The sequence below is a fragment of the Genypterus blacodes genome, unplaced genomic scaffold (assembly GCF_046128005.1).
Source record: "Genypterus blacodes isolate CSIRO-AG114 ecotype Tasmania unplaced genomic scaffold, CSIRO-AGI_Gbla_v1 ptg000037l_1, whole genome shotgun sequence".
Taxonomy (NCBI): domain Eukaryota; kingdom Metazoa; phylum Chordata; class Actinopteri; order Ophidiiformes; family Ophidiidae; genus Genypterus; species Genypterus blacodes.
The window spans coordinates 308,017-334,404 of record NW_027466850.1 but is presented as its reverse complement, the minus strand read 5'-3'; the positions used below and the strand labels follow the sequence as shown (position 1 = coordinate 334,404).

The 26,388-nt window shown below is 45.1% G+C and overlaps 3 protein-coding genes across 4 annotated transcripts in view; 1 reads left to right on the top strand and 2 right to left on the bottom strand.

Moving 5' to 3' along the window:
- Positions 1-66: 66 nt before the first annotated feature.
- nuak2 (NUAK family, SNF1-like kinase, 2) lies at positions 67-8,261 on the bottom strand. The gene is made up of 6 exons (XM_076147156.1): positions 7,820-8,261; positions 4,784-4,904; positions 4,199-4,350; positions 3,168-3,233; positions 2,778-3,030; positions 67-2,688 (listed from the first exon to the last, which is right to left on the bottom strand). Exons 1-6 carry the CDS (start codon positions 8,057-8,059, stop codon positions 1,637-1,639), a joined length of 1,884 nt encoding a protein of 627 aa, XP_076003271.1. The 5' UTR covers positions 8,060-8,261; the 3' UTR covers positions 67-1,636.
- On the top strand, positions 8,235-22,109 carry dstyk (dual serine/threonine and tyrosine protein kinase). 2 transcript variants are annotated; one of them, XM_076147155.1, is made up of 15 exons: positions 8,235-8,312; positions 10,215-11,372; positions 12,771-13,180; positions 16,248-16,754; positions 16,858-17,053; positions 17,190-17,428; positions 17,522-17,605; positions 17,695-17,871; positions 19,167-19,296; positions 19,895-20,051; positions 20,426-20,558; positions 20,669-20,782; positions 21,030-21,144; positions 21,226-21,360; positions 21,509-22,109. In XM_076147155.1, the coding sequence occupies exons 2-15, from the start codon at positions 11,180-11,182 to the stop codon at positions 21,694-21,696; spliced, it is 2,778 nt and encodes a 925-aa protein (XP_076003270.1). In that variant the 5' UTR covers positions 8,235-8,312; positions 10,215-11,179; the 3' UTR covers positions 21,697-22,109. The 2 variants fall into 2 exon arrangements, with proteins under 2 accessions (XP_076003270.1, XP_076003269.1); XM_076147154.1 differs by lacking the exon at positions 8,235-8,312 and having other exon boundaries at positions 10,194-11,372.
- Positions 22,110-23,043: 934 nt separating this feature from the next.
- The window catches only part of celsr2 (cadherin, EGF LAG seven-pass G-type receptor 2), a 44,897-nt gene continuing 41,552 nt past the window's right edge, over positions 23,044-26,388 (bottom strand). The window contains exon 34 of the mRNA XM_076147081.1: positions 23,044-25,487. Coding sequence (XP_076003196.1) covers positions 25,463-25,487 — 25 coding nt within the window. The 3' untranslated portion in view covers positions 23,044-25,462. The remainder of the gene's footprint in view (positions 25,488-26,388) is intronic.

Genomic DNA, 26,388 nt, shown 5'->3' with positions numbered 1-26,388 from the left:
CTCTTGTAAATGATATGCCAAACATAATCAGTAATGGTCAAAGAAAACAAACCCTTTAGGACAAGATCAGAGACAGAATGCCTGATGCAGATTGTATTAAGATGAAGAAACATTCCCTTAAGCCGACTGTATTAATTAGCCTGCATCACACTGAAGTAACACGCTTTGATGGTCAGTTAACAGTAAAAACATTTCCACAAATGACAAGAACTTCCAGTTAAATTGGGATAATTAGACAAAATGAAATCAAATACATTCCAGTTTCTGATCAGCATGATGACGTCTTCATACTGCTCTGTGCAACACAACTTGTTCCATGAAATTAGTTCTAAATGATGATTTGAATGTATGTTGTCAGGTCTCAATGGTCTAATAAAGTGTGATTACAGGCACTGAGTTGATACTCAAACATCATGCTGCTATGCCAGTCCAGTATTTGCACCATGTACCTTTCTCTGAGCCTCAGGGGCCATTTTACAAAACAGGATCGACAAATTCCCCAGATCGTTTTAAGAGTTTCCTCATCAATGGAGACCTATCAGCATGCAATACACATCATACCACTCAACCTAATATTCCCATTAAACAGATTCAAATCATTATATTGTATATTTCTGGTGAATTTTGTTTCCTTGTTTTGTTAAATCTCCCCCCAGGTGTTCTGATATTTGCATACCCATGTTTGGTCTTGAAGACTGGATAAAAGGTTACACATTAACCATGGTAGTTTGAACTATGCCTTCGCTGAAGTTCAACACTTTGCTGTTATTTCAAATTCTGACCTTTTAAAAAACCCGATGTAGAGTGATGTAATGAGCTCTGACAACCTACACACAATGAGACGAGTGCCATTTGTTCGCTTGTGCCAGTGTAAGCACAAGTGAGAGCACAGGCAGGTTCGACAGGTTACACCCGTCCTGACTCATGGTGTTCCAGTCATCCTTCAAGTCATTGTCCAAATTTAAAAACAAGTCAACTCAAAGAAAATCAACAACAATAGAATCCTCTTGACAGCTGAGGTCCATGTCCACGAGTACTTTCAAGATAAATAAAGTTCCAATGACAACAGCTAAACAGGTCTTTGGTATCAAGTAAAGAATTCAGTACGAAGCTGTTGCATAAAGTTGTAAAAATGGAACTATGCATCCCAAAGCTAGAATCCAAGGAACAAAACAGTCTTTCTCAAACTGCCTTCCTGGACTATGTTGTGGTTCTAAACCGGAATAGTTGAATGTACAAGCATGAATCCTTATGCAGTTACCTTAAACATCACCAATTTGGTTTCTGGAAAAGAAATTCACATCAATTAACACATTGAAAAGGCGTCCTGCTTGAAAAAAAGAAAAGAAATAAAAAGGCTCATTCTGTCTCCTAAGCATCTTTGAAATGAACATTTTAAACTGCAGTCAGTTTTTGTAAAATACTGTGCCACAATTAAGCGTTATTACTCACAAAAATACACTCTGATGTTCAACATAAAGACCAGCACTTTTTGGCACTGAGCAACGTCTGAAGTTTACTGAAACAATCACGCTGGTCGTTTCACATAATGCACTTTGGCGATGTTAGTTCAATCCAGTTACATCCATTTTAAACTCCTGACTCAAGTTATTTGTCCATGAATAAAGTCTGCTCTTCAGCTGGCTGTAGTGCCCCGTGTAACCATGGCGTGTTTGTAAGCCTCCGTTACATTCTCGCAGTCTGTGATAGAGAAAGCGCTGTCAGCCACTCCGGACTCGTAGCAGTTCCAGGAGCTTAGCAATCCGTCCCCGAGACTCCTGTCCTCCTTGATGTCCAGCAGGTTGTCGGCGGACACGCAGCCCCTCATACTAGCCTTGGCTGGTTTCTCCATCTGCCTGAGAGGTCCCACGCGGTCCGGCAGATCCAGCTGATCGAAGGACTCTGAAGACAGAATGCTGTCCTCGCTGATGGCCCCGCTCGACCTCAGCCTGGTGCTGCCGTGCGGGAGAGACGCGGCCAGCTGATCCAGAGAGCCGAACTCCTGCACACCGCCTGAGGAGAACTTTCCGTTGCGCTTGAGGATGCCTTTCCTGTACGGAGGCGCTGAGGGGCACTGGTGAGCTTGACCAGCCCAGGAGTCACTGTTGTCGGGAGAGGAGGAGTAGTAGCCAGACTCTTGCTCCGTGGGCTTTTTCAGGATGCCTTTGCGAGGCACCGATGCAGCCGAGTTGGCGTTGGCATTGGCTGGTGTAGACAAGTCTAAAATGGTTTGCGGCTCCACTGTATCTGCAGCCGGGGCTTCATTGGCCACTTTCTGTTTCAGACTTGTGCGTCTCTTCAGAATGCCCTTGGAGGGGCGAGAGTCTGCGGTCGCTTCATTGACCGACTGGGAGACGTTGTTTTCCTTGCGTGACCTGCGCAGGGAACGCTGCCGCACCACTTCCCCTCCTCCGCCCTGTGGCCGGAGCAGGCAGCGGATCTTGGAACCGTTCTCTAGTAAAGGCCTGGATGTGCGGCGCAACCAACCGGCAACACTGGCGAGCCCGGTAGGTTGCGGTGTCGTCGGAGAGGCCGCTGAACTGGACGGCTCAACTGGAGCGCTCTTTGCCTCGGCCAGTAACGGCTGCTGGTAACCCCAGTTGAGCCACCAGTGTCCTGCGATCTCCTCTATCGTCGCTCTGCGCTCGGGATTTATCATCAGCATCCAACGAATAAGGCCACATGCATCTGATAGGGAGCAATAAAACAATACATGTCATTATTTGTGTGCAAGTAAGGAAAGCCAGTACTTCACAAGTGCACAATCAAATACTCACCCGAGGGTTTTTTGGGTTTACGGTAGTTTCCAGTACTTATTTGCTGGACCAACATCTTATGGCTGCTTCCGTCAAATGGCATGGTGCCATGAACCATCGTGTACAACAGCACACCAAGGGACCACGTGTCCACCTCCGGTCCACGGTAGGGACGTCCGTTCACAATCTCCGGGGAGGCATAGAGAGGGCTGCCGCAGAAGGTCTGAAGATACTCGTCGCCGTGGTAAAGATTTGACAGGCCAAAGTCTGCAATCTGCAAAAGAGAGAGACGCCGTGCTAGGTTCAGTGTCACATCAGGTTGGAGCACAAAGTTTTACAATCCCACAAATGCAAAATACATCAAAATGACTGAATGAACGGCTGTGTGTGAGTGTTGGGATTATGCATTACCTTAACGTTGCCGTTGCCATCTAGTAGAATATTTTCCAGTTTCAGGTCACGATGGACTATTCCATTCTGAAAGAGAAAGAGACATCAGAGAGTTGCATAAAAGCTTTGACAATATGAACTCCCAACCCCACACATGGGTTCATCCAAGTTATCTAAAACAGCTTCATCATTACTGCGTCAGTTAGAAATTCTGTCTCCATGAAGCTCCCCCCTCTCCTCCCCTCCCCTCGCCTGGTATGCCAGCTATGCTCCATTGTCCTCTGCTCTGTGGGGGGGCATGCCTTAGACTGCAGCGCGGCCTTGATATGGCCTTAAAAAAACTAGGTCAGCTACTTTCTTACTGGCTGTTGCGAGGGACTTTGGTTTTCTTATGTCCCCTTCATTCACTGCTCACATGAAGAAACTCAAAAAAAATTTGATTCCGCAAACCGAAGATAATCTTTGCCTCACTGCTGCCAAAGTAACATTTAACAACATAATAGTAGATACATAAATTCTCGATAAGGAATTGATAACAATGGAGAAAGTGATAGGTGGTTATCAGACTATATGACTGCAATTCGGTCTATAAACACCAACTGAACATTTATAAATGCCCTGCAATATCCTGAGCAGCTAGACTTTATATGACTGCATCCTCAAAAGGCAGATAACGATGCGTTTATGGTCAAACTGACAGCGTCTCATGCGTTTGCCCAGCTCTCCTGTTCCCTCATTAAGAGTGCGAGGCTGCAGGCGCGTGCAAGCCTCTTTAGCCGCGATGCTAGCTCTCCACAGACTAGCTATTCATTTCCCCCTGTGTCGTTCTCACAGCCTCCCCTTTTGAAACAGTGAAGAATGGATGTTATGTAACTCTGGGGGTGCTGGTGCCCTGAAAAAAACAACAACCAACAACCCAAGAACAATGAGCTCAACAGTTGGTGTGTGTGTGTGTGTGGAGCTCTGCGTCACACTGTGTTACGTGGCAGTGAACTGTGAAAAGGTTCTGCAGGGGTCATAGTTTTAATTTATGGGACATCTTGGCGCCTCACCTGATGGCAGTAGTGCACGGCAGATACTATCTGTCTGAAGGAGTGTCTGGCCTCCTGCTCGGAGATCTTCCCTTTGTCGCAGATGTAGTCGTAGAGATCGCCTCGGCTGGCGTACTCCATCACAATCACGATTTTGTCCTTGTTCTCGAATACTGAAAGACACAGAAACAGATTAAGTAAGAAAAAAAGGTTGAGACTTTCAAACCAAACTCATCAAAACCCAAACTATACGTGTCCATTTTTGTCTTTAGCTGTGCAAATAAGGGCCTGATGGGATGTGAGCAAACATGTGACGAGGCAGAGAACACCAAGCCGCCCATCTGTGCGGCTGTTTAGCGACACGAGGCTCAGTCAGGCTCAGTCAGCACCATCGCCCTGCAGCAGTGACGGCTGTGACGGGTGTAACCTAGCATCCGTCTCTACACAAAGACTTGCGTGACCAAGCACTGAACTCCTTTTCAAACAGAGACTGATTCAGAGATGTCTTCAGCCGGAGTCACGTTTCACTCTGCATGTGGGCTCATTCTGGCTGAAACACACACACACACAGACGGAATGCTCACTGTCGCCACATCATTTCTGTACCTTCATATATGGTGATGATGTGCGGGTGACTGAGCGAGGACATGATCTCGATTTCTCGGCGGATGTGAATCAGGTCTTGCTCATCCTTTATCTTCTCCTTCCTGATGGACTTTATGGCGACCTGAAAGAGAGAAATAACATTTTGGGATTTCAGGGCTTTGATGTCTGATATCTGAGTCTGATCAATAACAGAACACAGCCAAAGTGTTAATAAAGTGTGTGTGTGTGTAGCAGGTGTGGACTCAAAGCGATGAACATGAAGGTCAGCGGTTGGGTCAAAACTAATAACTTAGCATCACAGCAAGAGTTATGCAGTTTAATATCATTTGTTTGGCTCAGATTTAACAAAGCTGAGCTCAACGGGATGAAGGACAGATAAGGACAATGGGCAGCGAACCGAAAACACCACAGTGTTGTTCCGAGGCAGATGGCGAATGAAGTCGACAGCATGGCCTTGTGTCCACACGGATGTTTCACTCTGAATAGCCTCCTTCAGGGTCTGTGAGCTTTTCACAAGTCTGTATTCAAGTCTGTGTGTTGAGTTTGTCTATTTGAAGCTGGGATGCTTGGGATTCCTCTCTGGCCCTGGGTGCGTCATCAGTCTACCCCTGAGTTGAAAGGTGTCACAGGGGCACCAGATGGCGACGGCTGTATGAGTGGCGGGGTGTCGTTGTTTCCTCTCCTTTATGACCCTCCGGGCTACAGACACGGGGGAATGAGTAAAGCGAGGACTTATATCAGCCACAACACGAGTGCCTCCTCCTGTGAGTCACCGTCTGGCCTCGGGTCAACACAGGTTCTAACGCCACGCAGGGCTTTTCTTTCCGGTTGTGCGAATGGGGGAGATTTCCTGTGTTTGTTTTTAGAGCCGTCAGACAGGCTGAACTCACACTCACGATGAGTTCACACCCCTGTGAAGATATCTGTGTGTGAGCAGTCTTTACGTCAGTCTGCTGCGCGACACACACTTGGAAAATGCAGAATATGCGGGTTTGCTGATAGATAAGAGAGAGAAAACATACCTGCAGAATTTAACAAGTTTGTCATGGTTTGCCGAAATCAAACGTCTTTTGATATTATGATTCAATTAGATTTTGTTGAATTGGTGGACTGCAGACACCTTCCATCAATAAACACAGTCCCCACCCGCCTCCTTAAAGGATTATACAATCAAATGTATTGACTTGGACAACAGGACCAGCTGTGATCATAGAGCTGCAGAGCACACGCAATGAAGCCAGCCTTTTATTATTTCACTCCGTGTCAAATTACAGATCTGTGCTCACTGTCTCACTGCCAGGATTGGGGCAATTAGGTAAACAACAAAAGCATGGGATGGTCTATCCTGTTTTTAGTTCACGCTAACTGCCATTTAAGCCATCTTTGTTTGGGGCGACCCCGAAACACAACTCTAGGCTTATCAGCAGTTGAAAAGCTGAACCTGGGTCAGAGGCTTGCAAATTAGAAAGTCGCCCAGAGAGGTAAACCTCAGAAACAACAACAACAACAACTTCCACCCTTCAGAAGCAGACAGCAGGTCATGCCACACACACGTGCTGACAAGACACAACATGTATCAGTAAAGGCTGCCGGAGGGGAATTCCAGGTTGTTATTTCCCTGAGTTTTTAATCTCACTTCTGATGAAAACAATCTTTTCACGCCGTAACAAGACTAAGCAGTTGAGCAACATTTGGTGACGAAGTTCATGTCTGGGCCAAGTATCGTGTCAGGGTTTTGTTTATTAAAGCAGATATTGTATCCAAAATTAGACTACAATGGGAAAAATACATTTACAGTATAGACACAAACAAAAACTCTATATGAAGTATATGTACTGTAGTATAATAACACACTGTATTCATGAAGCAAATCTTGATGAGGTGATTTAAAAACATGGTTGCATCCTAAATGACTTCTAACTAATTCTTCTGGTTTGAATACTATATTTAGAGACAGTATCATCCATCTAAAGATATTTAGCCTGATACTAGACTTATCAATGACCCTATTATTTTAATAACCTCCCATTTCCCTTTAGGTCATGGAGACCTGGAATCCACCTGAAAAGCCAGAGGCAAATTTCCCCTTGTGCTTTTTCCAGAAACAGGAAAAGTTACCTAATATTCCTGTCTAAAACTACATCCTGGTTCGGACAAATCCCTTTTAAATGCTTTTCAAGTACAAAGCAGGGTGAGATGTCTTATTTCCTTTAAGATTAAATCAAACACTGGGAGTGGATTATGTAAAAGTCTGGAGTACAGTAATGACAGATTTATTGACCTCCAGTTTTACCTCTCGCTCTATTATGGAAAGAACACAAGCAGAAGTATTTCTTGCAGTCACACCAGGAAGGATTGCTTATAATAAATAATCTTTCCCTTTCCTTTAATCACTTTTATCACAAATGTCGTGCTAACCTTGTCTTTGTCAGCTATGAAGAAACCTGAATTGGCTCTCTAAGTACTGAATTGACAGTATTACATCATTTTTAATTAAATCTATCTGCTAATTTCTCAGAGGACCAAGATTGTCAACATATGCAAACAAACAACTCCCTATTTTTGTGGACTGTGGGAGTCTAGAAAGAATCAATCTCACGTTTATAATAAGTTATGTCCTTTTAGCAAAAACATTGAAGTATAAAGACGTTTGGTGGTTCAGTATCTCAAAAGTCAGGATTTGCAGCTTTTTTCATTTCATAAAAAAAAGTATTTGAAATTGAAACTGAACAAAACAAGCAAGCAACAAGCTGACGTACATCCGTCAGTGCTTGTCTCGTGGTTAATACAATGAACTGTTTATGTCAAAGCTGATCGATAATCGAAGCAATCATTACACGTTAAAGTTAAAGCATCCTAATCATCGATCCTATCAAATGGACCGACGGTGTGTTCAAAGACCACTGGGAAAAATAAAAGCCGTCACCTACACTAGGCTCACATTCGGTAGATACGTTTACTTTTTCACCATAACAGTTGCTAAAATGTACTTTTATGACAAGAAAACAAATAAAAATGTAAATATTGAAGTCTTACCACTCTGCCGGACCTTTCCCTGGCTTTCTTCACCTTCCCATAGGTTCCTTTCCCCAGAGTCTCCAGAAACTCGTACCTGTGCTTCAGGTTGTGTTTATGGTGGTGTCTCTTCACCGCTTGCTTCTTCACCGACACCTGACACGGAGCTTTCCCGCACGGCGCCCCGCTCTCATCGGGGGAAACTCCGGCGAAACTCGCCCTGCAACCCGACAACAAACGGCCAGCATTGGAGCTCTCCATGGCAGCGAGACGTGTTCTGTTTCGGCTTTACTATCGGACACAGGTAGCGCTGTTGTTAAGCCGCATTCCTCCCTATGCAAACTCTCTGCCGGCGCCTCTCCTGCTTCCAACTCGTTTCGCTTCAGGTTATTCACAGTTAAACCCGCTGGAGAGTGTTTGTTCTTGGTTCCTAACCCTGAGCTGGCAGGTAAACTTCTGAACCAGCGTGCTGCCGGGGGAGCAGAAACGTCTGAGCGACCGGGAGGCGTTTCAGGTACGCGGAGGTACGCTTCATTTATGTGTCAGGCGGTGCCGGTTTACTGTTTACAAGCATACAGTACTTTATTTTCATACTAAACGATTTTTATAATGTGTTTATAGTTTTCAATAAGACTTGTATATAGTGTTTGTAATTGTCAGTGAGACTTGTAAGTGTTTATAGTTTTATACGATGTTATATATAATACTTAAATACTGTAGTAGTTTAAGTGCGCTTGTGTGCTATGTTGGAGTTGTTGTTTACCGCAACGGAGAGAATGGCGAACAAATAGTTTGTTTTTAATGGAGAGAATAATTGCATTGCTTTCAGCTTTTTGCCATTCAATCGACTTGGATTTATTTATTTACGTGTTTAATTAACATCTGCCTTTTCTCGATTACTATTCCCTGATATCATTTTTAAGTAGTCACCTTACATGTTGCAGATAAGTGTGCAGTAATACCTATTGTAGCAGTATAGATAAGAAGTAAATATCACCGCTCGTTACAGTCGAGGCCAGTCGGCTAGTGAGCGAACACACCACAAGGGTTAGGGTTAGTAGGTGGGACAAAGAGTGAACTTTGACAAAGTTGTGAAAATGAATCGTACCTCTACACAACTATTACTGCTATTACAACTAATGATAAGAGGGGATGGTAAATGTACAGTTGTCAGATCATTTCAACATTGCGACGTTTTATTTATATTTAATCTCAAAATGACACATATACTTACATTAGCTCTGAAACTAATTGTAAATAGAGCAAGCCAGTATAATACTTAAATGGATGTCCAATATTAAACACTTTTGAGTTGTTATTATTACCAGGTCGCTTGCAGATAATTCGTGATGTATTACACTACTTCCGCCACAAGAGGGGAGTCATGGGTAGCGTAGAAACTTCTGGGTTCTTCCTCAATTTCAAACTAACTGCATTTTATTTGCCCCTTTCACCTAACAATGTGTTCATGCAGTTTAATAAATGTACATGGAACTATACGAATTTAAGCTATGCCAGAATGTAGCTACAGAGAGGGCTATGGGTGTAGGGAAGTGGATAAAGCTCAGTTTTTATTATTTCTATTATTGAGGTAAACACGGAACTGGGCTATTCTAATTTCAAAAATCACATTTATAAAGTGATAAAGGTGAATATAAATGCAACTGACATATGTCGTGTTTGATTCATTAATTCTGTGCGTTAAAAAACACCAGGAAACAAGTACCAATATACAAAGTAAAGAAAATAAAATGGAAGGCGATTCACTCACATTTACTGAGTTAACAGTTTATTAAGCACACTTGTAAAAATCTAATGCAATTCCATGCAATAGCTCTGCAACTGTTCCTGTTCCTCTTGTTTTTCGATGTGGCAATTCAACTCTACAACTACAATAACTTGAATAAATAAATATATATATTATGGATTACATTGAGGTAGAGGTGTTTCTAATATTGTGTCCTGTTGTATATACTGTATGTAAATGTGTGTGTGTACAAAACTTTGAAAACACCTTTTGATATAGTCCAGTCAAATACAGCAACACCGCCACCTATGGTCAGCAAATATTACTACTGTTGAATCAGCACTTCTCTGACACATTCCAAATAACCCAACGTTAAAATTATGTTTTAAAGATGATATAATAACAACAACAACAAAAAAACAACCTTATTCGCTACACTATCACATGATGGCACCATTCCATTTAAGGTAAAGCAGTGAGCCAGCACCCACAACTCCAGGACTTCGGACCTTAAACACATAAACACAACAAACTGCTAATCCAGCGTTTACTATCCTCAGTGACGTAAAGAAAGAATGTCTCCCACTAAAACCACATTTCCCACAATACCACGCGTGACTCCGCCTTTCTCCTCCCTTACTTTTTCATTCGAGGAATTTCTGTTTGCAGTGATTTTGAAGGCTCGTCCGGAGCTATGCGGTCGGCCCCGGACACACCTCGCCCCGCATCATCATCACTGCCCTCCTCATCTTCCTCAGCCGTGACACAGACACTTGCTTGACTTCGGTTCTGTCTCCGTCGCTCTGCAGGGTGGAATATGTCCGCTGGCTTATTTGGTCCAAAGCCAGTTTAGGAAGATACTTTTTCCAGCGGAACCTCAACAACAAACCTCCCCAAAACATCTTATCTCGCTCGGGGTGCTATCACTGGCCGAGTCGGACCGCTCGGAGGTGTATGCTTGTTTACGGTGCCCGGGTTCGTCGGCTCGACCTAAGACGGGAGGCGGTTATGCGCGTTCTGCCAGGCCGAGGCGAGGGTTGGCACGAGATGGGCTCCGGCTAGCAGCGCCGCTTGTACCACAGCTAACTAGCAACACAACGTCGACATCTTTCTTGACTTTAGCTTTCTGCAACACTCCTCCTCCAAACAGACATTATCAACTGAGTACAAACACCAGCGAACCCAGCATGCCTTAGCGATTGTTACTTTGCTCTCTGGCGGTAGCTTCACCGTAACGCTCGCTCCGAGTCACTCCGTTTAAGTTAGTGAAGTAGCTAGCAGCGCCATCATAACAAACAAAAGCCAAATGATTCGCTTGTATTCCAGGACTCCAGAGGCTGGAGGCGCCGGTGTCGGTTCCAAACCAACATAATACACTAAAGTTAACCAGGGTATGTTTGACGGGACGAGACAGGCGATTGTTTCTGAGGAGTTTATCACAACCGGCAGCTGGGCGGACAAGCAAGAGTACTAATTAGTCTGTGATGATAAAGTTATGATTGCAGAAAAGTTGGATCTCTGATTTGTATTTGAACGTCTCTCCACTATAACGTCTAGTTTGAGTGTTTCAAAGTTTGGCACTCTACTTGAGAGTTGTAACTCAAACTCGGCAGCAGCAGCTCGACTTGCACATCATGGAGGCGAGTGTGCAGAAAACGACTCACTTAGCTCGGGAACTAATGCGGACATTTAACGGGTACAACAAACACTCCGTCCAGCTGAAGAGGAACCTGAAGGAGACCAACGCTTTCTTCCGGGAAATACGACAGAATTACAGCAATGCCTGCGCGTCCGCCATGGGCTCGGACTCTGCCTCCCTGGATGCAGGTAAGTGTGTGTGTATGTGTGTGCACCTGCAGCAGCAACATCCCAACACACCTGCAGCTCATCGGCACACTGACATGGCGCGTTTTGCAAATAAATCAGGCCTCACAACATCAACAAAGCTGCTGCTGCTGAGTGATTCCTCCTCCAACACTTCGACCGGAAGAATGCCTTAATTAGGGTCAGAGTGAAGTAAAGAGATTAGGACTAAGTGCTCCAAATATGTTGAGATTCTTGCACATGTGCTGCCCCTCCGGCTGACTTAGACTTTATTCTCTGCGTTTATTGTGCATTGGGTCTGTTTTCTATCAGTCAGTGAGTGTTTAATTAGGTTTATTATCTATTCAAAGAGTCCAGATATGTTAATCTAATCTAGATAACTAGATAGAATTTGGTATCTTCTTGTGCCAATTTAAATCTGTAAATGAGATCTCTAATTGGACTCAGTCACAAGACTTTTTAATTGTAGTGCTGCAATTTGCAATAATCAACAATTAATCCATCTGTGTCTGATACTTTATGTTTGAGCAATGCCATTCATTGATTAGAATTCTTGTCAGTGAGCGATTTTTTTGTTTCCCCCAATAGTAATCAATTCCTCCATATAGTTTTTAATATTCAAGGGATTATTGAACCGTTTTGACCATCATATGTGTGTGAAACATTTATTAAACACACAGTATGACCTCATAACACAGAACAATAATGCTCCATTTCATTGTCAAAACCAAGTGCATGTCTTCCTTTTCTCACTAGATTCATCTTGCAAATGTTTTCTCTTTATATATACAGTGTATATATATATATATATGAACGTTTGTAGTTTTTGAGCAGTAAACAACTGAGGATGTTTATCATTATCTTGCCACAGAACACAAATCCTGCACTTAAATTCCTTGCATTTGTAACGTATTGCTTCAGATTCATATCCGGGCTGTAAAGTCAGTAGAACCTCGTGGTGAGAGTGAGGCAGTGTGTTGATGGAGGCAACAGAAGGCCTTTGCTGCTCTCTTCTTTGTTGTGTAACTGTTTTGGACAGTGACTCAGCATCTCTGAGGATTATGTCTTGTTACTCTCAGATAATGAGGGTAAACTAGTTCTTCTGTGTGTGCCGGGGCTAAATCGGCAAATAATAGCCTCCAGGATAATACTCCCCCAACAGTGAGCCATTGTATGATGGGATAAAACGAGGCTCTGATATCGCCCATAATGCATCATTGATCACATTCGATCGCTCCTTTCTGTTTACGGCACCGACGGAGAATTCAATCATTCATCCCTGCAGTGATGTTTTTAAGGTTATCTGCTAGTTTGATGAGGTTTATTGAATTTGAATCAAGGTCTGGTCCCAGTCTGTCTGTTTGTTTACATGAGCTGCTCTCGTCCCGCTTGTTCCTCCAGTGCAGATCAGCGGCATCTCCTTCCCAGGCCACGAGGAAGACTTCCTACGCAACACTGTGGGCGCTGCCCCGTACATTCTGGTCCTGGGCCAGGACTGCGCCGCCCGTTACCAGCTACTCAACTGCCTCCTGGGGGAGAGACTGCTGCCACTGGGTCCCGAGGCCGGAGAGGCGTGCGACGGCGTCCAGGGTAGCGTCTGCAAGAGGAGGAAGCTGTGTTTCACCCACGGGAGGCAGACGCGACTCAGCCTGGCGCTGCCGGGCCAGTACGAGCTGGTGCACCAGCTGGCGGCCAACTGCGGCCGCTGGGACACGGTGCCCCGCGAGGACCTGGAGATCCATGAAGAGTGCGAGGACCCGGCTCATAGGCTGGCAGAGCTGGAGATCACCCTGCACCACCCGCTGCTTCAGGTAGGCTTCGATTCACATACCACGGAAACAATGCAAGGGTGAGTCCACACATTCCTCCTGTCTCCACCTGTCTGCGAGAGGGCAGGGGTTAATAACACGTCTGTCATCCATGCTGCTTTATGTTTAGATGAAGAACTAAGTTTCAATCTGAGGTGAAGCTAGAAGCATGTGGATCATCTCTTTCTTTATGTGTGTGGCTGTGACTGGAACACGGCATGATTACTAAACGGCGTGGCCAAGCAGGACAATAAGTGGCCATCATAAGCGTAACGTGTCCTCATGAGGCTGTGACCGTATGAAAGTGTCATGTTTTGTTACGCTGTCATGTTGTCTCATTGTTTGCTAAATAGATTCGCCACGTTTCAGTCATCTTGACATGCAGTGTGTCAGCCATGAGGCCCGGCCCATGTGCGTGTGTGTGTGTGTGTGTGTTTGTGTGTGATCATGGTCTTGGCCTTCGTACTCGCACATGACTCGGCTCACAAACAGATCATAGAACAGAACTGATTATTTCCTGTTTGTCTTTAATAATGACAATAATCAGGATCCATTGCAGCACCCAGGGTTGTGATGTCAGGGGCTTGGACCTCAGCCGGAAGGACCTGGACATCCCAGTCTCCCATGTGGGGTGAAGTGGTTGGCACTTGGCAGGGTGCAGGGATAGTTATCTGTTTCTATCATGTTTGAAATGTAAATAAGTCTTAATTCTTTGTAGCATCTCACACACGCACACACCCACTCTCCAGAGACGAGGCCCAGATTTGGCCCTGCTGCCTTCTCGCCCAACCCCCATTACGTAATGGCGCTGGTCTGGTGCGATTCACATGACTAGGTCACTTAAAAAAAAGAAAATCTCAAACCCCCTTTGCTGTGATGAAGTTGTCATGGTTACAGCCCAGTCCTGGGACACTGATTGTTCGTGTCGTTACAAGGCAACTTTATTAAAAGTTGTTTTTGGAGTGTGGTGATGCTAAAGTAACATCCATGAGCTGTAAAACACATCAGGGTTGATTTCTGTCTTTTAAAATGAACGTTTAATACCATGTGTGTGTGTGTCAATACACTCCTCAGTCCGTCTCTCAGTCCAAAGATAAATCTGTGTGCTTTGAGATCCCGTTTGCTAACTGTTGCGTTCTCAAAGGAAACTCAATAATGTAGGCAGACTTGATTTATGCCTCAGCTCGTGGTCACGGAGTGTGTTCAGTGTAAAGGCGGCTCCATGTGAACTTTCACACGTGGCTGAGGGGGGACAGGGTTAGATTCTGTCATGTGTTCCATATAGTTTGTCACTTTTAGGAGAACTCTTAAGAGAAGACATCACTCTCCTGTTGCTCGTCACAAAGAATCTACATAAACATTGAAGATGGACTTGTGTTTATGCTGCCTGATACATATTTGCATGTTAAGTTGCGGGATAATGAAGTCGGGGAACGTCTCTCTCTCTCTCTTAGCTGTGATATTCACACCCCGCTGCCATAATCACACACACGCTTTAGAGGCCAGGAGAAGAGAACCAGCCTCTTGCTAATTAGTCCTCTCTGTCTGCTTCTCGGAGTTTGCTCATGCTTACCACCTCAACTTGGACACACGGTGACCCAGAGGCCAAACCTCGCCACGCTGCCTTCCTCTAAAAGGCCCTTGAGCTGCATAATCTTGTGTGATTCTCAAGTTCCAGAGCTCCACGAGGTCACATAAGACAGCCTGCTTATTAACAGAGGGCTGTGATAATGGCAGACACTAAAATAAGCTTTTAAAAGACGATTCAGGCGTCTCTGGGGTCTTTCGCCTTTGCTGTTAGGTCTTTTTTACGCGTGCGCCTGCATAACAAGGTCAACAACATGGAAAACAGAGTAGAGTCCCGCAGATATTTTGTGGAAGGGTTGTTGTTGTTGTTGTTGTTGTTGTTAAACCGCCTTCACTAAGGCGACATGGACATGTGTTTATATTTCTTTGGTTGTGAACAAATGTTTCCAGGCCATCTTTGTTCCAGAGAGACGGCTCGTTTGGGCCCGGCTCTTGTTTCTTGGAGACGGGACTGACTGCCTCCTTTGTGTGGCCGCCGGTCATTTCTGCCTCTTTTCTCTGCGTCTCTCCTCTCCACCCCATCATGGTCGCCCTCCCCAGCTCACGCCAAGTCTATTTCTGTTAACCTCGTTATGTACCAAGGGGTTAGACGACCCTTCTTTCTCTCGTGTTGTTTCTCTGCCCTGTCGCAGACGTTCCCAAGGCTAACATAAATGTTTATCTGCCATGATGTGCTGGGGAATAGGAGGAACATGTGACGTGTGTGTGGATGTGTGGGTTTCCCCTCTGGCAGTGGAATCCCTTTTAACATCTTCTGATGTAAATGAGTTGTTGAACTGTGCTCCGTTTGTCTGGGAAACAGAAAACCTGCTGCATTTTAAAGTGATACACTAAGTCCATTGTTGTTTAAATTTCACCGTTTTTAGGTCGTTTACCTGCAAACTAGGTCACTGACGGGCTTTTATTTTGTACTTTGGTGATATTTTGCAATCACTCGGCACGTCTGTAGGCCTGTGAATGGACACTTATGGATCCCTGTGCGATGAAAAGCCTCTATAGGCTGGCGAGGTCATATCTTTAGGTCAACGCAAATATGTTCACCTGCACCTCAGGATGTGTTTAACCCTGAAAGGTCTGTGTTCTCCTTGTGAAGTTAGCTGAGAGAATGTGGGGAAAATGAATGGAAAAAGGAAAATGATACAGTAAGAAATGTTGGTTTTGTGAGATTATCCGCCATTATTGCGCAGAATTTTATCTCGCCGCCCACAAGATGGGTTGAGCTTTTATTGTGGTAAGGGCACAGGGGTCCATTCAGACGCCGACGGACCTGTGAAGTGAATGCCAAATATCCTCAGAATGCTGCAACTTACAACAAAACAATCAGTCACCTTGTTCAGCTGTGGATCACGTGTAGCCATGACAACATGTATGTTTAATCACCACAGAGTCACTTTAAGTCAGGACGTTTCATCATAATTCCACCTATATAAACTGGTTTCCTTGAATATAACCTTCTGGCGGTTTCTATCTTGTTCCTCATCAGGAAGCAAAGGTCATGGTGGTGCCTTGCTCGAGTGTCCAGCCCATAGAAGAAGCCCTGGAGGACTGCACCCGCAACGTAATCCCCATCATCCTCTACGCCATCAACCAGGACTCTCTTAACGCCGAGCAGTTAGCCGAAATCCAAAAGGTCAAAGAGACGCTCGCCTTCCCAATCTGCTTCATTCGTATCCCCGCCGTCATCCCCGCAGCCTCCCCGGAACCTTCCCGCCGCATGGAGAAGGAGAAGGAGAAAGAGAGGAGCGCCCTCCACAAGCAGCTCGCCTCCCTCAACTTACTGAGCACTCCGGTAGGCAACTGTACGTGCGGCGCCCCCACGGGGTCGCCCAGCCCGGGGGCCAAACCTCAAAACATCCTGGGCGAGACCTTCGATAGGCTCCACCGGCTGCTCGTGCCCTTTGCTCGCCAAGTGCTTCAAAACCAGCAGGTGGAGGCGGCCAACCTGCTGAACGGGCTCCACTGCCGCTGTCTAGACCTTTTCATCAACCAGGTCAGAGAGCGAATGTCTGCAGTTGGTTTGACTCGAGTCACAGGAGTCGACGTCGACGTTAACTCGCTAAATCACCTGACCGGACGTTTGTGTTCCCTAACAGGCCTTCGACATGCAGCGAGACTTGCAGATAACCCCCCGCAGGCTGGAGTACACCCGGGAGAAGGAGGGCGAGCTCTTCACCTCCCTCATGGCCATCGCCAACCGCAAGCAGGAGGAGATGAAGGAGATGATCGTGGAGACGCTCAGCAGCATGAAGGAGCAGCTACTGGAGGACGCCGCCAACCTGGAGTTTACAGGTGAGCGTTTGTCTGCAGACAAACCCAGGGGTTACTATGACACCGTGGCACAAACCAAATCTGTAAAGCATTACATCATTATTATGCTGCAAACTCTGGTTTAGTCCACATTACTCCACATGTTTCCCCCCTGCAGACATCATCGTGACAACCAGCGGCGAGCCCATCTCCTCAAAAACGATCAAATCCTGCATCCACCAAATCCAGGAGCTGATAGTGGTCGGCCTGAACCAGGCGGTGGCGAACAAGCTGATCAGTTCCGTGGACTATCTGAGGGAGAGCTTTGTGGGAACGCTGGAGCGATGCCTCAACAGCCTGGAGAAGTCTCACAACGACACATCCGTCCACAACGTCACCTCCAATCATCTCAAACAGGTGGGCGGGGCTTTGCTTTTTGAGGCACAGATGGGGAACATGTGATTAGGTGCTGTGAGGTTCGACGGCAGAAACTTCTTCTTCTCTCCACAGTTACTAAATGCTGCATACCACGTGGAGGTGACGTTTCACTCGGGCTCGTCCGTCACTCGTCTGGTCTGGGAGCAAATCAAGCAGGTCAGTATCGCTCAGATCCAGTCAAAGCACTTTCAGGCAACACTGTGAAGGCGCCGCCTGACACGCAGGCCCGCCGCCACGTCTCTCAGATCATCCACAGGATAACGTTCGTGAACCCTCCTGCCATCAGTCCAGAGTGGAAGCGGAAGGTAGCCCAGGACGCCATAGAGAGCCTGAGCGCTGCCAAACTGGCCCGAAGCATCTGCTCCCAGTTCAGGACACGTCTCAACAGCTCCCACGAGGCCTTCGCTACATCTCTGCGCCAGGTTAGATCGTCTCTCTCTCGCACTGTGACACTTTAGTAGCCTAAAGATCCATTTCCTGTGGCCTCTGTGAACGCTACACTAGTCTTGAATGTGCAGCATCACTAAAACAAAACTAGTCTCAGGAAAATATGAACCTGAAAGTAAAAGTGTCAGGGATGGTTTCCACATGTTCAACCACAGTAACAGAAATATTACTCAAGTTTCCTGTGCAGAGCCAGTGGCTGTGTGATGAAGCATTAGCAGTGTTTCAGTACTGATTTAACCCTTTGAGACAGAAGGAGCCAATGCTCAGTACAGCTCCTGCTCCTCTAAGGCATGATACTTAGCAAAACTGATTATTTATAGGGATTTGTGCTGAGTAACCTTGAAAATATTAAGTGTTTGATACATGTTGCATGTCCTTGCAAATGTGTTGGACCTGATAACTGGATGTGCTTTCAGTTCACATGCATTCCATTAATAAAGCGAAATCTAATGCTTTTTCTTTCCACGGCAGCAGACGTACGACTGCACGTGTCTCATTGAAACCCCCTGACAAATCCATTTGAATCGCAATGCTTTGATGATAGCCATCACATGACTGACTGACTGATATGATTCGCATCATGGCTCTTCTTCATGCTCCCTAATGCATTATTCTGTACTGAAGCTATGAGATAATGTAACTCTGACAAAGGAGTGAAGCTTTATCTGGCAGAGATATCAAACATCTAATTTGAGTTAGAAACGATGAAACTACACGTTGAGACTTCTTCATCCATGAACTCAAACGGGTTGATGTGATGGGGATTCAGAACTCAGCGCCGCCAAACTAGACTAAGCTTAAATACAGCAGGTTTCATTTAGCTGAAGCGCCAAAGTTGTTTGTGGCCCAGAACGCGTCTGTTCTCACGCAGGCTTAATGTTCAGCAACACAAAACATGGAAAAGTAACAAGGACATAAAACTCCCGGGAAGAGGCCGAGTCTGAAACACATGAACTTTGACCTTCTGGGTTCTCAAAACTGAGACGACCAGGGAGGAGGTCTTATTTAACCAGACTAATGAATGAGAAGGAGGTCAACCGACCGGCCTGGGGTCAATGAGCTTTATGGGGTCTGCCCTAGGCAATAGTTTCCATGGTGACAGCACCCTGTGACGTAGGAGTGATGTCGTTTAATGTCAAGAAGACTAATTGAGTTTCAGCAAGAGGGATTGCAATGAGACTTCCGCGTCGTTTTCTTCACGCATTTGCACACAAAACAAGTCAGGGCTCCTAATTGTAATCACGGGATGTGATGTCATGTGTGGCTGCAGCTGGAGGAAGGACACACAGGCCGACTGGAGCGGACCGAGGATCTGTGGCTCCGCGTGAGGAAGGACCACGCCCCTCGGCTCGCCCGCCTGTCTCTGGAGAGCCGCTCCCTCAGAGATGTACTGCTGCACGGTAAGTCACCAACAAATCCTCCCCTTCATCTCTCACTCACTCTTGCTCTCACTCTCTCTAACTAACTCACTCTCTCTCTCACACTCACTCTCTCTCTGTCGCACTCACTCTCCCACTCGCTTGCTCGCTCCCACTCACTCGCTCGCTTCCACTCACTCACTCGCTCTCCCTCCCCCTCTCTCCCACTCACTCAATCTCTCTCTGTCTCTTTCTGTCTCTCTCTCCTCCTCTCTCCTCTCTCCCTCCCGCTCTCTCGCTCTCTCCCACTCACTCTCTCTCTTTCTGTCTCTTTCCGTCTCTCTCTGTCTCTCTCTCCTGTCTCTCTCTCTCTCCTGTCTGTCTCTCTGTCTCTCTCTCCTGTCTCTCTCTCTCTCCTGTCTGTCTGTCTGTCTGTCTGTCTGTCTGTCTGTCTGTCTGTCTGTCTGTCTGTCTGTCTGTCTGTCTCTCTCTCTCTCTCTCTGTCTCTCTCTCTCTCTCTCTCTCTGCCCGTCTTTCCCTCCAGTTCTATTCTTTGATGAAATAAATCTAAACTTGAGGGTCTACTATCTTTCATCACTTTTACCTGCATTCCTAAATCAGTTGTGTTGTTGTTTGACAGGCAAACCCAAGCTTGGTAAGGAGTTGGGCCGAGGCCAGTATGGGGTTGTGTACCTGTGCGACAGCTGGGGGGGAAAGTACCCCTGCGCCCTCAAATCTGTGGTGCCGCCTGACGACAAACACTGGAACGACTTGGCTCTGGAGTTTCACTACACGCGGTGAGTTAAGAAGCGCGGGTGTGAAGCAGATTCATGCTTCTTCAAACCAAACTGCAGCAGGGACAGAAACATTACAGCCGACTGAACATTTAAGGCGTCTACGCAGGAACTTGCAGATGGCTGGAGTAACTGCAGGAGCAATTCCATTTTTTTCATTATCTTGATCCGTATCCAGCTGACCACACCCAGTTAGTAAAAATAAGCGGTGACTGTTTGGGCCTTCAGGCACGCACGCACGCACGCACGCACGCAAACACACACGCACGTCTGGGCCCTGAAGACCTTCTTTGTTTTGTTTCATGTCTTTCCCAAGCGGTGAACTTAATTACTTAAAGACTTTAAAACTAAGCACTTGTTTATATGTGTTGATTCAGGACTTTGCCAAAGCACGAGCGTCTTGTGGACCTGCATGGCTCTGTGATCGACTACACCTATGGAGACGGCTCCAGCATCGCCGTGCTGCTCATCATGGAGAGGTTGCACAGAGACCTCTACACCGGCCTGAAGGTGGCGCAATACGCAGCCGTCTGATCGTTTTATATGCACCGTCTCCTTCTGCTCTTCCATCTCGCTCTTCCGTCTCATGTGTGTTCAATACATCTCTCTCTCTCTTCCAGGCTGGGTTGTCGCTAAGGGAGAGGCTCCAGCTCGCCCTGGATGTGGTGGAGGGGATCCGCTTCCTGCACAGTCAGGGCCTGTTGCACCGCGACATTAAGCTTAAGAATGTTCTGGTAGGGGCAGAGAAACAAAGATGCAAGATGCTCGATTTTCACAGTGAATATTTTATTCTGCACCTGGAAACTGAACCAGTCGGCTCGTCTTCAACCAGCCGTGTCCTGTAGCAGTAAACTGTACGACCCATTTCACTCCTCAAATGGAACAGAAACCGATTTCAGTGGCTAAATGTTTCCTACTAGTGTTCTTTCATTATTTCTTTGATTTGTTTGTCATGTGTGCCGTCCTCTGTTTGTCTTCCAGTTGGACAAACAGAATCGTGCGAAAATCACAGACTTGGGCTTCTGTAAACCAGAGGCCATGATGTCTGGAAGCATCGTTGGAACTCCCATCCACATGGCCCCAGAACTCTTCACAGGTAAACCCTGTTTTATTTATTTTAATAATGAAGTCTCTTCTCTATTATGTATTCATCTGGTTACGTCCTCTCTCCTAACAGGGAAGTATGACAACTCTGTGGACGTCTACGCTTTCGGAATTCTCTTCTGGTACCTGTGTACGGGTTCAGTTAAACTCCCAGAAGCCTTTGAGAAATGTTCCAGCAAGGACCAGCTCTGGAATAACGTTAAGAAAGGTAAAAACACTCCCAAAACCTTTAGTAGTAATAGTTGGTTCATCAACATCCAGCACAATTGAGCAAGTCAGTCCAAGTGTGTGAGCGGGTGTGTTTGTTTTTGTGCGTCGGCCGACCGAGTGTTTACTTGTGCCCCCGTCACCCGCAGGTGCCAGACCGGAGCGGTTGCCCACTTTCGACGAGGAATGTTGGCAGCTGATGGAGGCCTGCTGGAACGGCGACCCCAACCAGAGGCCTCTGCTGGGCATCGTGGAGCCCAGTCTGCAAAGCATCATGGTCCGCCTCTGCAGCAGCGGCTCGGAACAGAAGCGCAGCAGCCTGGACGACTCCAACTAAAGACACGCCGAGACACTAGCACTCCATTTAGCTTAGGATTGTTGATGAGAAAAGTTTTTTTTGTTGTATTTATGAATACTGGAGTATTTCTGACGTACAGGTGATCAATGAGATTCTGTTCTTGTTGTTGTTCTTGTTCACAAGTGTTGAAGTGGCTTTACATTATTTATGAGGAGTTGAAAAATGTTCACAAATGTATGTGTCCATTTTATTGTTTGTGCTCTGTTTACTTGCTTCTCTACTTGTTACTGTGCTAATTGCTACTGGATCATATAAATCTTACTAGATGCACATTGTTTTAAAATGTAGTTCTCAGTATTATGAAAAAAAATATATAAAAGATTAATTTTAGACTGTATTTAAACCAGATGTGTCCTGCATCCATACCAATACATCTTTTTTAAATAAAAGCATCTATGAAACATGACATCATGATGGAGGGTTTTGTATCATGATGCCTTTATTGTATTTGAGGCCCAAACGCTTCATTATGCATTATTTTATAGATTATAAGCGTTTTTTTTATTTTGAGCGTGTGAGCGTGTGTTTATTTAGCCAGAGCAGTACAATCGAAAGAGGCGCATGCGCACTGAAGATTATGCACAGTGTTTCCAATTTAGCGACTTTCTTGGTAAATCTGACGACTTTCCAAATCCTCGTGGCGACTTTTTCAGAAGCGACTGGCGACGAATCCCCCTGATAGAAAGAAGGGGGGCCCTTCTATCGTGCACTTTCCGGTGAAAACCACGGAAGGCTATGATTTAAAAGACGGGGCTTTTCTATTATGACCGGCTCCGCTTTTAAAGATTTTAACGGTAATGGTTTAGCGAGGAAAACGCAGGGACCAATTGTTTGCTAGTTAAGCCATCCCACGTGATGCTACTCAAGCCAATCAGGTTTGTGCCTTTTGGCGGTAAATATTGCGTCTCCACAAGCAGATAGGTGATTGATTTACAGCCAAGTTGAGGACGGAAGCGGTAAAAAGAGCGACACAGGTAAGTGAAAATGTTAAGCTTGAAATTCTCTGCTTTAGCTTAAAGTCGGAACATTTTGACATGTGTTTAAACAAAGAGATATATTTAAACGACTGAATTGGAGAAAGATGAGAAACCCTTGACGGGGAAAGGGAGACAAAATGGCGCTCTCCCAAAAAACTTAGTCGACAGCGAAAATGGAGCATTTAATCCAGAATGGACGTGTCTCATATGTTTAGAATCGGTGGCCCCCGCATTAAAATTAATTATTAATTGAAAACTTTAAGTAAATGAAATACTGAATTATTTGAACATGCACAATTTTCACCACATCACCTTATTCTAAAAATGATTTTTAAAAATCTTTATTGGCTTAACGAAACGCCTCTGAGGCTTTCACACCTCAGACAGCAGAAGCAAATTGATACTCATCATTAACACAGCATTCGTCTCTCACTTATTGAATTTTGGCGAACCTCTTCACAAAGTTATTACACATAGAAAAATATGAGCCATTTACTAGAAACTACCCTGGGAGACTAAAGCTTTGAGATCTACAGCAGTTCTTGGTTTTCAAGCAGTTGATTGCTGAGCGCTAAAATGACACAGCGAATAAGAAACAGCAGTTATACAGTGTGTTCAATAACAGAAAAATAAGGTGTACAGCAGCTGTGTAACATTACTGTGAATTCCGGGTACATGTGTGTTTAAATGAATAGACCTCAGTGTTTGTAGCCTGGTCTCAACATTTGATATGTCACTTGTATTTGCAGTTTGTATAGTCGCAAAACTATGAATGAAAGAAACATTATACAATCAAAACAAAGGTTTAAGAATGATCAGTATTGTTCTGAGTTGGCACAAATGAAGGTTGAGGTAACATAGGACAGGTAGAAAACGTAAAATCACTAGAAGAGAGACACCGGAGTGAAGAGACGTGGTTACCCTTGTTTGGTAACCACGTTGATATGATTTCATAATTAAACTGCTGCTGCTGACTTGAATTGAATCTATACATGAAACGTGCTCAATTGGTAAAAAAAAAAGATATCTACAGAGATCACATACTGTAACAGTGAGTGGAAATCAGAGCAGAAACAAAGAACGACGGAATAGAGACGAACTGGCCCATCTATGAGTCTGACAGTGTGAGACATAAACATGTAGCTATAGAATTCATTTAAAGATTTGTTGAAGTCCTTGTTTCCTTTACAGACCCCCCACCCCCCTCCTCCCCTCTGTACAGTAAAAATTGAATACAGCTCAAATAGTATTACATCACACATTTGTATTTCATTAAGTATTTTACAATAGAGAAACGCTCCGTAGCTAATCTATAAAATCCAGCTGTTTAGTCACAATTGAACGCATCATTCCCTCGAGACAAAACGATGAAAAACAAGAGCACGTTCAATGTCCATAGAAAATCTCAGCTCTCTTGATTTACCAAAACAAAAGTCATTTCTTAAAAGTCCTTAGAGTCCTTTCAGACCTGCAAATGCAGCTTGTGGAGGGACGCTGTCAGTGTCTTAACATCTGTGCAGCTGTGAAACATCCTTCATTAACGACAAGTAGCTTATACGTTAGAGGCAGAGACCGTGCACGGCCATTTTGTCAGTGTTTCAAGTCCACAAATCCACTAAGAGCCTTTTTCTTCTTTTCCCGGTGAAGTACGGCGGCCCGTTTCAAGAGTGGAAGTGTGTGAGAACAGTGTGTGTGTGTGTGAACGAGCTCGACCCGGCCGCTCTGTGCCTCTGGGACGTTTCTGATCCGAACCTGAGTCGGCACAAACATTTGAACGCCTCCGACTGTAACATCGCCTATGCAGGCAAACTGGAAAGACATTACAACGTAGTTTTAAGCATGATGAGGAAATTCCCTGAATGTTTGCAAGTCTACCAAACTAAATGACCCCCAACCCCAAAAGAAAGAAAAGCGTGACGGCTTTATTGTTCCACAGTCTTCAAAAACAAAATATATATCCTGGAACAGAAGAAGAACACTAGAAAAACATTGACCCCCGCAAATATGGGCAGGTGGTTCATCTTACAAAAAGTGCATTGCTTCAAGTATGTAAACAAAATGATTTCTTTAAAGGGGGAGTGAGGCTGTGTCCAAAACGGGTTCATTATACACTTTATAAAAGAGTCTGTACATTGGACGGTATAGTGTGTGTGTGTGTGTGTGTGTCAGGCTTTTCCCCCCTTCAGCAGGTGTCTTGTTTACTGTTTGTCTGCCTGTCCAATGCATGATGGTAGTTGGCGGCCATGATTAAAAAAAAGCAACATGTTGTATCTTTTCTCCAAACAATAAAGGAATAAGCGGACGATTGTACAGGCAAGATTAAACTTTCCTCCATATTGTTCTGGTGGTTTATGTTACTGGTACAGTGGTACACTTTCCTGTTGTATTATGGGATATTTTGTGCCTAACAAGGACTCGGAGTGAACCGTAATGGACACAGCCTGAGACTCGTTGGATCAGTGTGCTGGAGCCTCGGCCAGTGCAGTGACTCTTGATGTTTGGCACACATTTACAACAACAAACACACACAACACAACATGCACATACAGGCTGACCTAAGTATGACATCACACATACACATACACACACACAAACACTCTGGAGGATCATGATGACGAAGGGGAATTCCATCTTTTTCCATGTTTTCAGGGGACGTCCGATGCTCCCTGTGGAACTCCGCTCACATACTGTATTTGCAATGTAGGTCGGCGTTTAGGAAGGAGGCTCTATGACCTGCAAAGACACACCCCATCCATCAGCGAGTGTGGTCACATGGGCGTGTTGCAGTGGCTGCTGGGAAAACAGGGTGGCGCATATGAGGGTGAGGTGGAGGAGGCATCGGGATGAAGAGGTGTGCAACACAAAACACCAGAAAGAACACAAAAAGAAAAAGAAAACATGAGATGTGAGCATGTGAATAACGTTTATACACACACACCACACAACAGGCACGCACACACACACACACACACACCGCGGCTATGAGGGGTGGGATGTTGAAATGATTCACCAATCTGAAGACAGTGATCCTGATTTGTGGGAATGAGGATCAGTGCTTCATGGGATAAAATTAAAGAATAAAAATCTGTGATTTTTGGAAAGAGAGAGGGAGCAGAAAGGGTTAATTAGTAAACTAGAAGATATTATACTAACTTACTAATAAGCTATTATTATAAGACTTAAATATGCACATTAATTCACATGCACAGGTGTTTTTGATTGAGGTCGATCAATTAGTCTTATTTTGTAGTTCTACTCGTTAACATTATCGCATTTTTAGGCTTTAGGTTCATGGTGATTCTTCCCTTATTTAAATATTGTGGACTGTTCCTTTAACCAGGTCGGGCACAGTGATGATGTCATAATCACACCTGCACAAACTTGCCTTTGTTCTTAAATTATTGAATCATGTTCTGCTTTATTTAATACATTTCTATCTTCACACTGATTTCAGGTGAATGACTTCAGATTTGCGTCGTCTTTACTAACAGTGGCAGGATGGGAACTGTCTTCATTTGGCGTCTGTAAGACATCAACAGTAAAGGAGCTTAGTGGACGTGGGACAAACTACGAGTGATGATGACAACGACTGAGGACAACGGGACAGACAGACAGACAGACGCGAGAAGAAAAAGATCACCGACATACAGAACGACAACAATGCACACGATAACTCACATAACACTTCATGTGG